Source organism: Cydia fagiglandana, chromosome Z, assembly GCF_963556715.1.
Source record: "Cydia fagiglandana chromosome Z, ilCydFagi1.1, whole genome shotgun sequence".
Classification (NCBI taxonomy): Eukaryota; Metazoa; Arthropoda; class Insecta; order Lepidoptera; family Tortricidae; genus Cydia; species Cydia fagiglandana.
Genome location: NC_085959.1, coordinates 11,747,481 through 11,762,024, shown reverse-complemented (window position 1 = coordinate 11,762,024; position 14,544 = coordinate 11,747,481). Strand labels below are relative to the sequence as shown.

General features: G+C 38.8%; 2 protein-coding genes across 3 annotated transcripts in view; one reads left to right on the top strand and one right to left on the bottom strand.

Annotated features, from left to right (window-relative positions):
* Nucleotides 1–3,787, bottom strand: part of LOC134678319 (homeobox protein caupolican) — a 61,599-nt gene extending 57,812 nt beyond the window's left edge. For both annotated transcript variants that reach the window (XM_063536845.1, XM_063536846.1), the window contains exon 1: nucleotides 2,911–3,787. In XM_063536845.1, the coding sequence (XP_063392915.1) occupies nucleotides 2,911–2,952 (42 nt within the window). In that variant the 5' untranslated portion in view covers nucleotides 2,953–3,787. The remainder of the gene's footprint in view (nucleotides 1–2,910) is intronic.
* LOC134678317 (gamma-aminobutyric acid receptor subunit beta) overlaps nucleotides 1–14,544 on the top strand; it is a 555,578-nt gene that overhangs the window by 399,891 nt on the left and 141,143 nt on the right. The window lies entirely within an intron of this gene.

Below are 14,544 nucleotides of genomic sequence, written 5' to 3'. Positions count from 1 at the left end.
AATGATTTTTTCAACACAGATTAATATTGTCAATATCTGTGTCGGCCAATTTTTTTGATATTTTTGTTTTTTAAGGCACTATTAGCCCTTCAAAAATGGCCAAAATGGCCTAATTGACTATGCCGCAATGAGAGGCGTAGTATTCAAAACTGATATCAATTAGTCAAAAAAAAGCAAAACGGTCCGACACAGACATTTTCATAATCATTTAGATTCCCAAGTTTGGTTAGGATTGGTTAAGTTTTGGAGGAGGAAACAGTCGAGTACGAAACCTCGATTTTTGAGATTTTTACGCAGGATTTTTCGCCTTGTCCTCGCACTAGTTTTAGGAGCCGCTTCCGTTAGCGAAACGGGTATATTTACCTAAAATATTTAAAACTCTCCTGCTTCGTCTTAGCATAGGAGAGTCGTTAGCAACAGTATGGGTCAAAGTTGAGTCATCCAGCCGCAGATACGCTATATCCGGATGGTGTACGTACTGTTACAGTGCCAATTACGCGATCGGTAATAACAAGTTAAGTTTCGCACAATCCCATCCATCACGCTGCCACTCGGCTTGTAGTGTTAATCGCGTACATTGTATTGTCGTAATTGTTTATCAACGTGAAAATTCACAATCGTTTGTTCGTGTTCGAAAAGCGTGAGTCAATTGTTTTATAGTGGATTTTCCTGTTGTAAATGTATACTTATGATCGAATGTGTAATCTTCTTATTCTTGTAATTTATTTCGTGCACTACCTGTTTTAAAAGTTTTCTATTCGTTTTATCCTGCTACCCCAATTAAGCTTGTCTGGAAGAGATCGCTTACAGTTATAAGACCGCCTGTTGCTACCATTATTTACACTGTAAATCTGTTATTGTGTTTTTCTTTGTGGTGTAATAAAGTGTATTTACTTACTTACTTGTACGTAGCGAACATAGTAGCGTTTTTTAAATGATAGCGTGTGGTCATTTGATGTGTCTATACCAGTTTGTAAAGAAAAATGGTTTATAATTTATATATACTTAATATATATACATAGTTATAACATATACATGACTAAATGTTAGTACGTACACAAAAATAAATTATAATATAATTAAGTTGTTTAGAATTACTTTATTTGTAATAAATGCCTATTTAGGTATTTATGTATCTACCTACATCAAAATCTACAGCAAATTATTTACAATGCAATATATGTAGGTACCTATATACGCATACTTTTATTTAACTTCAGGTTGCGGTGTTTTATAATGGGTTCAAAGGACCTAACCTCAAAAGTAGGTAATGAATTTATAATAGGTTTAATAGGTACTGGGAAAAGTTGAGAATAGTCCTAAGCGTTAATTTTAACGTTTCCACTTAATGAAAACGGACGGTTTCTAATTTAAATTTCTTATAATTTTATAACGATTTTTGTGAAAAGTCGTCGATGAAATCTGTCGCGGCCCAGCTGGCGCGGAGGGCCGGGTTGATAGTTTAATTGCTTCCTACGACAACTTGCCGACACCGATGTTTAAATATCGTTTACAGTTATGAATTTTATAGGATCTAATACTATTTAGAAGATAATTGCTATAATAAAATCAAGATAATTGCTATAATAAAATCATAAGTTTAAAACAATATAAACTAGGTAGGTAGGTATACCTATACATTTTAACTAGATTGCAGCCCACTCTAAAATAAATGAACGCTTATGATTTCTACTTACATAAGAGCAAAAATCTGTGTTTAATAACTTCATCTATGTATGTATAACGACGGTATTTATTTATTTACAAATAAAATACAAATAAAATGTACAAATGGCGGACTTAATGCCTAAAGGCATTCTCTACCAGTCAACCATAGAGCTAAACAGAGATGTAATTAAAATGGTGCAAAGACAAAAGTAAATTTAATTAGGAACTATTGCAAACAACGGGAAAACATAATAAACTACATATACAATGAATATACTACCACATGATTCTCATACATATTTATATGTTACGATGGATACTACCTACTCATTCTCTCTCTAACACTATGTCTAAGTAAAATTAATTTATTTTAGACATAGGTAATTAAAAGTAATACCTAACCCGTCTACCTCCACTCTGCACTAGCGCCATGTTTTTGTTGTTGCTTATTCTGTTTTTTTATAATTTTACATTTTTGATGATTTGACATGCTGTTAATTAAAAATCATTAAAAGTAAAACCCAATAGGAACGTGAATGTGATAACACGGCTCTCCTCAGAATCCAATTGCCATTATTCTCCTTGGTTACTAATTGGAAGTTTCTAACATACTAATTAAGGTAAGCAGTGTAAAAACAACTTGTTTGACAATGATGGATACAGAAGAGAATTTGTTACGGTATACGTGCTAGATTATTAAAATATGATACTGTTTTGTACGTGAACAATAAAATTGTAAACGTAATTTATACCAGGCACAGCGTGAGCTCTGCCGGAATCTTCACTTGGAATTTAAAATGTTTATTTATTTGGGCGTAGAGTTGAAAACTTGTATATTTTGAGATGAAATGTTTGTTTATTTAGTGAACCAATCGCGCGATACCTAGGTATCCAATAACGGAAACTTCTAGTGCCGTTTTACAGGTGGTTTTACACAATCAACTTAGTGTTGCGAATTCGGACAGATAAAACAATTCTTCGTGTAACATATCTCTTCAAACATTGGAACTAATTGACCTGAGATTTTTTATTCGAATGGGTGAAATGAACAATCCAGATTGTATTAATATATTTTAATTTAAGTAACTATGTCAGCATACCACAACACAGGCTGTTTATTATTAGACAGATTTAACCAAGATCGCTCAGCAAAGAGTTGAATCCAAACTTTCAGTGATAAATAACTTTTGGAAACTACTTTGTATAAAGTTGTTAAATCTGTGTAAAACTTTGAGTACATACCTGATTGGGCGGAGATCCTCGGAAGGCGAACTGGGACGTCATTTTTCACTTTTTTGAACAATTAAAAAAAATCCACGTATTATCCGCGTCACTGTCCGTACACTTCACTGTGTCATGTCTCGCGGATTCAGCCGGCGCATCCGGCGGTGCAGGCTGGCCGGGCGGCCGGGCGCCGGATCGATGCGTCGGGAGCGGAGCGGACCGCGTGGTGCACGGCGCGTGGTGGCGCGCGCGGCGGCAGTGGGTAATGCGGTAGCTGCCCGCCAGGTGATAGTAATTGGCGCCGCGGTCTCGCTCTGCCGTCAACCGTCCCGCTCGGCGCGCACACGCACACTGCTGCCTGTGTGCGTGCACCTCACCGCTCCTTCTTTTCACGCTGGCGTCGCCGTTTGACCCCGCGCGCTGACGACGCTCTCGATTTTTGCGGTGCGGTGGGTGGCGCCCGCGGCGGGGCGGCCCCCACTTCGGCCCCGGAGGTGGGGGTAGATGCACTCCTTTTTTAAAGCTTCTCTTTCTTTTCTCGTATTTTCTGTTAGTATTGGTAAGAAGCGGTCTCTTTTATTTTATTTTATACATATTTATTGTGATAATTAACAGTGACGATGCGCACAACGAGCTAGTCGGTCGAATCGTCGACTTAATGATAGCTTTGCATTTGATTGAAGGTAACCACGACATTTGTAATTGTTTTTTTCGATTGTAGAGGGGAGCGGAGGCACGGGTGTGTGGATGTGTACGCATACCTCTGTCCCTGAAAGCGAGCCAATTTAATCTTGCCATACCCGAAGTTACATGGGTACTTATAAACAATTATCTCTTCCGTGTGATGAGCAATAAATCTGCTTTTAAGCGCTACAATCGCTGGGGGCCACGCCACGCTACTACGTCTTATCAAATAGGTAGGCAGGCACTTAGGTAAATGTATAAATTAGACCAAAGTACATAATATTAATGAATATGATGATGATATTGATACATAATGAATAAATGTATATGGTATGGTAGAGGAAATCAACAAGACAGGACTACTACCTACCTACATTGTAGAGCTCTAGTTCATTGACTCTTCGGGTCACTCACTATACTTACGCAGTGACTTTGTCTAATAGACTCGCAATTCTACAACGTAACGAAGGCCACATACTTCAGTTTCAACTTAGTAGGAATCTTCAGAAAAGATGAAAGAGCCTAATTAAATACCGAATAAAAAAACTCGAGATGTAAGTAAATAAAGCGAATATTTACTTCGTTAAGTTTATAACTGTATAACTTATAAGTAGTGTGCTGTGACGTCCTGCCATTGAGCGCACTCGAACAAGCGTCGGTCAATCTATGACACCGCAGATTAACGAAATAAAAAGCGCAACGTTCCCAATCGATCTGTTCCCCTCTTCTTTCTTATCGCGCGAATATTTCACACTGCACGCATACCGACCGAAAAAACTCGCACACATATAAAATATTCAAACGGTATAACATAAAATAAATTATCTTAGGTGAGTATGAGAGTGTTTGCGTGGCCCCCTCCCCTGGGCGGGTCGGCGGCGACCAATTGGGCCCGGAGTCGCGCGCCGGTCGGCGCGCACTCGCGCCGCGGCCGCCGTGCCGGACGCACGCGTCGACTCATACACTCACATACCTATTTACAACTATTTAATATTTTCGGTACAATCACGGTCACAAATATGTATAGGTCCTAAATTTCTCATCCCTAACAAACGTCTTTTTCTTAATTTTTAGGGTTCCGTACCCAAAGGGTAAAAACGCGACCCTATTATTAGGGTTCCGTACCCTTTGGTAAAAGCGGGACCCTATTACTAAGACTCCACTCTCCGTCTGTCACCAGGTGATGATGTATTTTTGTTGCCGCGATAACAACAAATATTAAAATGTATGGAACCCTCGGTAGGCGAGTCTGACTCGCACTTGTCCGGTTTTTATAAATGTACAAAAAAGCTAAGTACTAAAATATGTGACCTGGGGAGGGATGGGGGGAATTCAAATTCGTAAAATATGATGCCAATTTTAGTTCAATTTAGTGTATCACGCTTGAACTAAAATTGATTGTGACATTGTTAACCAATGTTATGGCTCCTCTACACGATGGGCCAACGCCGGCCACTCCAAGGGACGCATAAATTTATGCGTTAGAGGGAGCAAGTGATTGCTATCTCATTCTAACGCATGGCTGCGTCCCTTGGAGTGGCCGGCGTTGGCCCATCGTGTAGAGGAGCCATTAGTTGTTAGCATGGTATCTAGATACACAGTATACACACCTACACGATGTGTTGTGCATACACAGGCCCAAGAGCAAGATGGTTTGGCTCTAACAAAAACCGGTCAAGTGCGAGTCTGACTGGCGTTCCTAGGGTTCCGTACATTACCCAATTTTTAATTGTATTTTTTTATATGGAACGTGAATGATATATGTCTGTAAAAACCAGTAAGAGTCGGAATAAAAACTAAGTAATTAATTCGGACGACTCACGCTTGACTGCACAATTCTAATAAGTTTTCCTGTCATCTACAGTTAAAGAACTATTTTGTGTATTATTTTCAAAATTTTAGTATCTATATAGTATCAAATGAATGTATGTATCGGGGCGGCTGATTGACGCCACAGAAGACCCCAGAGCTGGCGCGTCATTCTCGCAACTAATCGCCCTGGCGGTTCAGCGAGGAAACGCTGCCAGCGTAATGGATACCATGCCACAAGCGGACCTGATGCTGGAGGGGGTATTCTTTTTATATGTAATTAGGTTTTTATTTTGTAGGTAGGTTTCTTTTATTTTAGTAATAATTTTAATTTGTTTGTAGATTTAGTTAATTTTAATATTTTTAATAAGTTCCTTTATATTTAATATACCAATACTTTACCAACCGGTAATTAGTGTATGATGTGATGTAATTGATTAAATACAAAGTTTTGTACAGTTAATAGGAAAAAAATGTATGTACTCGTATCTACTTTTCTATATTTATTTTCTATAAATCCGTAAAAAATCGGTTTTTGTTGGTAGGTAAATACCTACAACAAATTTACTGACTTATGAAAAGTTAAAAAAATCGCTACCTATTATAAATTACGATATAATCGAATGTTTTTTGAAACCGTATATTTAAAGGCACCCCACTCTAGTTAGCGTCTCCCGAGCGTCGGCGTCTAGTCAACTATGGCCGCTCCTCGACGCAACGTCGGCGCAAAACTGCGCAGCGGCGCCATTTTCCACACCGCTGAATAGACGCCGACGCTCGAGACGCTAGTGTGGGGTGGCCTTTGGGGTCATCCATTAATTACGTCACACGAATTTCTAGGTTTTTTGACCCCTCCCCCCCTCCTTGTCACACTTGGTCACATTTGGCAAACCCCTCCCCCCTAGTGTGACGTCACATTTTTTTCTACGAAATCGCCAAATCGAAATAAGTAAGTACCTAAGTATTATTAATATTTTATCAAAATATTTTTGACGATATAAATATTAGTAATTTTATAACCTGCTTAGGAAAGAAAATTAAACGAATAAAAACGATTATCGTTTTAAAAACTTGTTATTTAAATGTACAGCGAATAAAATAATTTAAATAAATTTTCGGTTACTGATGAAGTTAAAGTGACGTCACAAAGTTTGTGTCTCCCCCCTCCCCCATGTCACAATATGTCACATTTTCTTGACCCCCTCCCTCCCCCTAAACGTGTGATGTAATTAATGGATGACCCCTTTACAGGGCTACCTACTTGTTTTTACGGTTCCGTAGCCAAATGGCAAAGAACGGAAGCCTTATGGATTCGTCATGTCTGTCTGTCTGTATGTGTATGTCACAGCCACTTTTTTCCGAAACTATAAGAACTGTATTGTTGAAACTTGGTAAGTAGATGTATGCTGTGAACCGCATTAAGATTTTCACACAAAAATAGGAAAAAAGTTTTGGGGGTTCCCCATACTTAGAACTGAAACTTTTTTTTTTCATCAAACCCATACGTGTGGAATATCTATGGATAGGTCTTTAAAAATGATATTGAGATTTCTAATATTTTTTTTCTAAACTGAATAGTTTGTGCGAGAGATACTTCCAAAGTGGTAAAATGTGTCCCCCCCCCCCCGTAACTTCTAAAATAAGAGAATGATAAAACTAAAATAAAAATATATGATATATATGATGTACGTAATGTATGCATGCAAACTTCCACCGAAAATTGGTTTTAGTAAGTAGTTTTTTTTTAATACGTCATAAATAGCGCAATTTTATTATGTTACTTGCTGCTACGGAACCCGTCATGGGCGAGTCCGACTCGCGCTGGCCGCTTTTTTATTGCTTCACAATCTTCACATCATTGCCTTTTTGATATTTTATAATACTAACAATCAACCAATATTTTTGGAGATTTGTTATCAGTAGGTATCTTGAAGTAGGTAGGTTACTTTCTTCTTCTTCAGCCGGGCCCTCAGTGCTGAGGATCGTGACATCATGGCCTTCTGTTGAAGACCAGGTTCCTCCATAGGCTTCTATTCTCCGCCAAGCGCATGGCCTCGTGCAGTTTTAATTGCATAGGAACTAACAGTGATATGTGTTAGGGGGGGGGGGGGCTGTCTGGTCCCTTCAACTTTATGGCTCCTCTTCACGTTGGGCCAACGCCAACGCCAACGAGGGACGCATTTATGCGTTAGAGAGAGCAAGTGATATTGCTATCTCATTCTACCGCATGGCTGCGTCCCTCGTTGGCGTTGGCGTTGGCCCAACGTGAAGAGGAGCCTTTACCCAGCATAATAACTCTCCAGAGAGAGAGAGAAAGTGGTGTCCGAAGTATATTAGTATTAGATCCTGGCATATCGGAGATAGCGAAAAATTGTATCATCAACGGCTTGTTTGATTTGATAGTTTGACGTTGGACTTTTAGATTAAGTATTTTGCAGAAACTAGTTATTTTTTAGAGAAGATTGTATATATTTGTGTAAAAACGCTTTATTTTAAATAAAAATAAATAAATATTAAATCCACTCTTTGATTGAACAAAAATTAGATTGTCAATAAAAGTATTAAGATTTACCCGTTGATAAAACTTGATAACGATATAGGTATTTAATATATAAATACATAGAAAACAAAGATCCGTGCTCATCGCCTGAATTAAGCCCTTACTAGGATTTGAACTCGGGACTTACTTCAGAGGCTGAGTCACTTAGACCAGACAGGTTGTTGAATTTTTTGAATCTCTACATAATAAAGTAGGTAACAAACAACTGGATTCTGTATTCTTACATCTGTACTCTGAAACTTAAGGATGTTAATGGCTCCCTTAAGTTTAATTTATGACGTGTTTTTGTGGGTTATGTTTATACTTTTGTACAAAATGACATACGAAGTCGGCATAAAAATATAAACTTACTCGCATATACTTTAGAGTTAGACTGAACAGAAATGAATTTTAAAAACTATCGAAGATACATGTAACGTGTTCCACGTGAAGGGATGAACGTGGTTGACGTGGAGCTGTGGACGGTGGAACGAACGAACCCTCCGCGAGCGCCATCGCCACTCCGAACGCTGCGCTCCAACAACCCATTGTTCGAAATTTTATGCTTAGAAATTGCGCATTTAAAACCAAATGAGCGGTGACTATAACTCATTCCGCAACAGATGTTTGCAAACCGCCACGCCGTAATCGGTGCTATGAGATTGCGCTAATTTTTTTTGAGAATTTTAAGAGCTGCCAAATGTTTACAATCTCGTTTTAGTGCCTTTGATGTCCCCTTTGATATCACCACGTGTGCTCGCCGGCTCCATAACTACACGTCACTGTATAATAACCTGAACGACAGATTGAAATAAAATGGGAAGACGCATCGGCATCTTAAAAAGGTTCGCGTAAGAAAATAAAAAGAAAGTAAGCGTTATTTGTTTTAGTCAAATGAGTTTCTGAGGTCGGCTCTCATACATATCGAGTTCGTGGAAGGCTTTATTAGCGCTGCACCTACCGCCTCAAAGACACATCGCATTTAAATATCACACTGAAAGCGTCAATCTACATACGTCCTATTGAGCAAATCCTAAAAGTGATTTATACCGAGTCCCTATTCGATTGAAGCAGATTACAAATAATGAATAAAATTGCATACGAAATGAGTAGACCTCACGGTCCGTGGGTGTTTGGTTGTTTGCGCGGGGAGGGCGCTTATTGCCTGCTAGCTCGCGGCCGCGGCTCCGCCCGCCTCGCCCGTCTAACTCCATCGCGTTTGATGTATGCTCCGATCCGACCAGCTAAACTTGCGGTGCAGTGCACATCAGTTCTCTGTGGAATTCATATTGAACACACATTACTCATAGTTTGGCTTCGGCACGCGAGCATCATATTAATCTAGCGTATGATTACTTTATCAATTATCTCTTTAAGTTTGAAGGGGTTAAGGTTGAAGACGAACAGTTTCTCGAAGGGTGAGGACAAGTTGGTGCGGCAAGACAAAAGAAGGCAGAAGCAAGAATGAGTCTGGGCGGGCGGCTTCCGCCCGGCGCGGGTAGGGCGCGGATAGTGTAGCGGAAGGCCGCGCCGTAGACCTTATTGATACCAGACATTGCCAATCTGCTTTTGCACCATTTGGGTGATTATTCGCCAATTTTTGGTGATATAATAAATGACTGCTTCATGTTTCCTATGGTTTGATAGTTATGAATGTCGTCGTTTTACGGTAGGTACCTAGGTATAAGTCGGTTTTTTGTGTTCGAACTCCACGAGAATTGTGCTTCGAGTGACTCAACTGTACATACCGAAAGTCAAATATTGTAATCTCTTTGATTTAACATATACAAGTATTTTAATATTAAAACTTTGTGAAATCGTTTACTGGGTAATATTCAAAGCTGTGGGCGGAGGCGGAGGTAGAATGTAAGTAGAGTTAAGTCAAGAAAAGTCTGCAGCGATTTTGATAGCCCACGCAATACAAGTGTTACTTTAAACGTCAAACTTACATGAAATTATGACGTAAAAAAAACAGTTGCACTGCGTGGGCTATCAAAATCGCTGCAGACTTTTCTTGGTTTAACTCTATGTATTTATGGAGGTTGGAAAAGTGGTAACTTTCAGTAATAGGTATCAAATGAATGTCACTCATAATGGACCGTTTTTCGAAGACAAAAATGTCGAAATCGATATATGTGTTGAAATTTAACATACGAGTACAACGCAATTTTATCATACCATTGTTCCGAGGATCCGAAGGTGGCTGTAATAAAAAAAAACCGGGCAAGTGCGAGTCGGACTCGCGCACGAAGGGTTCCGTACCGTAAAGCAAAAAAAAAAACGGAAAAAAATGCAAAAAGAAAACGGTCATCCATCCAAGTACTGACCACGCCCGACGTTGCTTTGGTCAAAAATCACGTTTGCTGTATGGGAGCCCCAATTAAATCTTTATTTTATTGTGTTTTTAGTATTTGTTGTTATAGCGGCAACAGAAATACATCATCTGTGAAAATTTCAACTATCTAGCTTTCACGGTTCATCAGATACAGCCTGGTGACAGACGGACGGTCGGACGGACGGACAGCGAAGTCTTAGTAATAGGGTCCCGTTTTACCCTTTGGGTACGGAACCCTAAAAACACGTAACGTGTTTGAGTTTATTTCGGCACTGAAGAAGAGCACAGTCGGCAATATCATAGTTTGTATCGAAAACGAAATGAGCGATGAATACTTTGATTATACAGGGCGTTTTTTGAACAACTAGCCTTATTGTGCGAGGTGATTAGGTTGGCCATACTGAACAACTTTTTCTATGGGACCAGACCAAAAAAAATATTTGGCCTTCCCATAGAAAACTTCGACATCCACTCGACCATGTATGAAACGGCCAAAAAATATGGTAGTATTAAGCTAAGCGTCAGTATTATCGATGCCAGTTCTAGTGATACCTAGGCCGCGTCGCATCCGAGCACGCTGTTTGCGGACACGGCGCGGGCACGGAGAGGAGGGATGGTCATTTAGTGGCAGCCCCCCTCCGTGTCTGCACAGACTGATTAAACGATCTGCTGTCTGTGTCGAGACTTGTTTGTTTTGCTCCTCTCATCGATTCCACTCCGCTTAAGTGTTTGAGTGAGATTTTCTTTATACAAATGTATTGGAAATTGTATACTACTGTACTGTTTTCTTCTAACATTATTTATTTTAAGCACGCCTTTCTAGACTGGCGCTATTTTGTGTTAATTACGTCTCATTAATGTTTTTATCACCTTCGAGCAGCCTCCGCTCGTCTAATTACAATTTTTATGTCTTTGTGTACAAAAAGTAGCCGCGGATCCGAAAGTGAACTATATTACGACGGCTTTTGTGTGTGTTCGACATACAAAGCCTGACAAAGGCTAATAAGTTTTGTGCGTAGGTGTGAATAGATGGGGTATTGACCGTATTGATGTTATGCCGACGCTTAAGTACTTTTAATTTATGACGAAAATTTAGCATCACGATATATTTAAAAAAATCGGAGAGGAGGAATAATAATAAAACATTATTCATTAACTACCTATTGTAAGAAAAACATAATACGCGTAAAGTAAATCTACTGGTGGAACTACACAGAAGGGAGGACTGGTAAAGCAGTCAAATCTATTGGCAAGAATTAAGCCTAAAGAGTACCCTGATGGTAGCTAGGTACCAAATCCGTATATGGCGTAAGCTGCGGAATATATAGCAAACCGCTTAAGTAGTAAGGCAGACAGGCAGAGCTGTAGGCCATTTTAGAATTTGCGTCAATCAACCTTCTAGACTAGACAACTAAGTAATTCAACTATACTACACGAAAAGTCAGAGGGTATTTTTGGCGGTAAGGTCTAAATCTGACGTGTCAACGTCTAGGCTGGTTGACAATTAGAGGCAATTTTTAAACAACCTTGGGCCTATTAGGAATAAGTATGTTTTGCGTTGGGTCTGCGACTCAGCCTGGAGATGCAGGACCTGGGCAAGCAGCTATCGTAGGAAATGAAAAAGCCGACGAACTTGCAGCCTAAAGGAGACTTATAGAAGGTCAGATAGCAGTCGTTTTCGTAAAAACTAGTGCCTACGTCAATTCTTGCTGTTAGTTGCCAAGCGGACCCCAGGCTCTCATGAGGCGTGGCAAAATGCTGGGATAACGCGAAAAAGAAGACGAACAGCTTAAAAGGAACCTGCAACTGTTTGAAGTTGAAGTAGGTATAGGGAATCACACAGAATAAAGACTGTATCGTTAAGTATAGGGACAGATTAAACCTGGTCTAACTGTTGGCATGTGTATTATTTTATATTACTATGTTCTAAGAGTTTGATCTGGGGGAATTTTTAAGCTATATCTGATTTAAGACGGTTTGACATTTTTTTAATTTTAGGGACTTTATGATGCTTTTAATACCGTATAGCAAATACAGTCCGGACAAGCCTATCGAGCTGGATTTGAGACCATTTCACCTACTCTTTGGTACGATTTAAAGTAACAACAGGTTAATAGGCTGCCAAAACATGTTATCTAAGTGTCCTCTTCATGAGTGTTCAATTGAGCGGCTGCGGAATAAATGTAGTGAATTTTTATTTTTACATAAAAACGATTTTTCACCCTACGTTTTGGAATCCCTTCAATTTCTGATGGAAGCGTCTCCATCATGACCGCTAGAAGAATAAACTTAAAACCAAAGCCTAACGGACATTCATGGCGTTGATCCATCGCTAGACCGGGTCGATAGAAATGCTCCATGATAGTTATAGGTATTAGATGTCAAAGTCATAGTTGTCGTAAGTAGCATGCCATATTCTCTAAAAGGCCACCATGCACAGACCCTAAACTTTTTTTTAACGAATTGAAATGCTTAGACTATGTCCAGATGTTTCGTTATACGAATCATGTGTAATTGCTGTTTATATAGTACGATTTCTTTTGGTGTGATATTGTCTTGTTCGCAAACCGCAATTTTTCTTCTAGTATTTGTCCGCACTCGGTATTGTTACTCGAGAGGATTGAGTAAATTTCGTCCAAACCATATGCATATATGCTTTGCGTCGAGCTCCCAGGACGAAATATGTACCTTATTAAAGCACTATTAAACACATGTGTAGTTTTGAAATAAAAATATAATACCAAAAAAAAACGGCTATGTAAAGTTGTCCCTATAATTAACGATACAGTCTTTATTACCGAATACCGCAGGTTATTGCATTTTAGTATAAAACGTAGCAATTAATGTTGTAAGTATTTATGTAATATTGTTATAAAGTTATTTAACTTCTTTCAGATCTACGAAACAAACAGCGTAAGGGTTAAAAATGCGACAGTCGACTGCGATAACGATAACCGATAGAAAAAATACATATAGAGTGTTCACTCCATACATCAGTTTTAGGACCAAAACGACTATTATTTTCGTAGTCGACATCTAGCATCTGAATTATCAGTACTGCTACTTGACAATATATATATTGCATTACTTACGACAGAAAAATCTAATGCTCAACAAGTTTGAGCTAATATTATAACCGGGTTAACCGGAATTCAATTTCCACCTTCTTTTGCTTTGAATATTAGTTGTAAATTGTTATTCAATACAATTTTCGGGAGTCGCGACACTAGAGAATTCTAGTATCAAGTAGCGGTATTGATAATTCCGCTGCGAAAATAATAGTAATTACAAGCTTTTATTTAGTTTCACCTGACCGTTGTTTGTGTGTAATCAAATCTTGCAAGTTAAATTTGATCCACTTCCCGGTTTCCGATTGAGCTGACATTTTGCATACATAGGTACGTAAGTCGGGTGACAGTGCAATATTATGGTATCATCGAGCTGATCTGATGATGGAGACCAGAGGTGGCCGTAGGAACTATGTGATAAAACAACGAAACCTAATTGTGTTTGGGGTTTTTAGAATTGTCTCGATGAGCATTAGTTGCCTGTGGAAAGAAAAGTACAGTCAGCGATAAAAGCTTGTACCAAAAATGAAATTTTTGCCAAAAACTTATTTTGGTAGGTATCAAAACGGATGTATGGAGTGAGCACTCTATTCTTACTATATTTCTCTATGCCTATACCGGTACGTACATACCTACATGCCGTCAGGTGCGAATGCCTCAACTTAACCTCGTAACAAAACTAGCGCGTCAAACGAAACAATACTTGTTTATAACAAAGTGAAATTATACATTAAAATTAAACGACTACTGTCAGATTAATAACAATGCAAATATTCATAATTTTCATAGTTGGCAATTCAAATGAGCATTTAGTTAGCACCGGGTCGCGACCCGCCGGCTAACTGCCCGCTTCGGAATGGAACATTGTTCGCGGCAATCACATTTATCACCCGATTTTAAAACGGCCTAACAAATACTGTGAATACATTTCAAAATGTAAATACAACTGTTTGACATATTGGATTTATTTCATGTACGCGGTGGTTGCCGAAGCCGAAAAGCATGTTTTTTCAACTATAGTTATGTATGTTAGTTTAAGCATATCACTCTATCTAGATACTTAAATAAGTAGGAAACTGCTGTGGCTGACCATCCATTCTTTTTTATGTTATAAAATAATTATGGTAATTTGAACGTAAAGTAAACGACAGAAACGGCAAGGTATATTATATAATAATATATTTATTTTATCTTTTTCGGTAGTCTCTACTACTTGT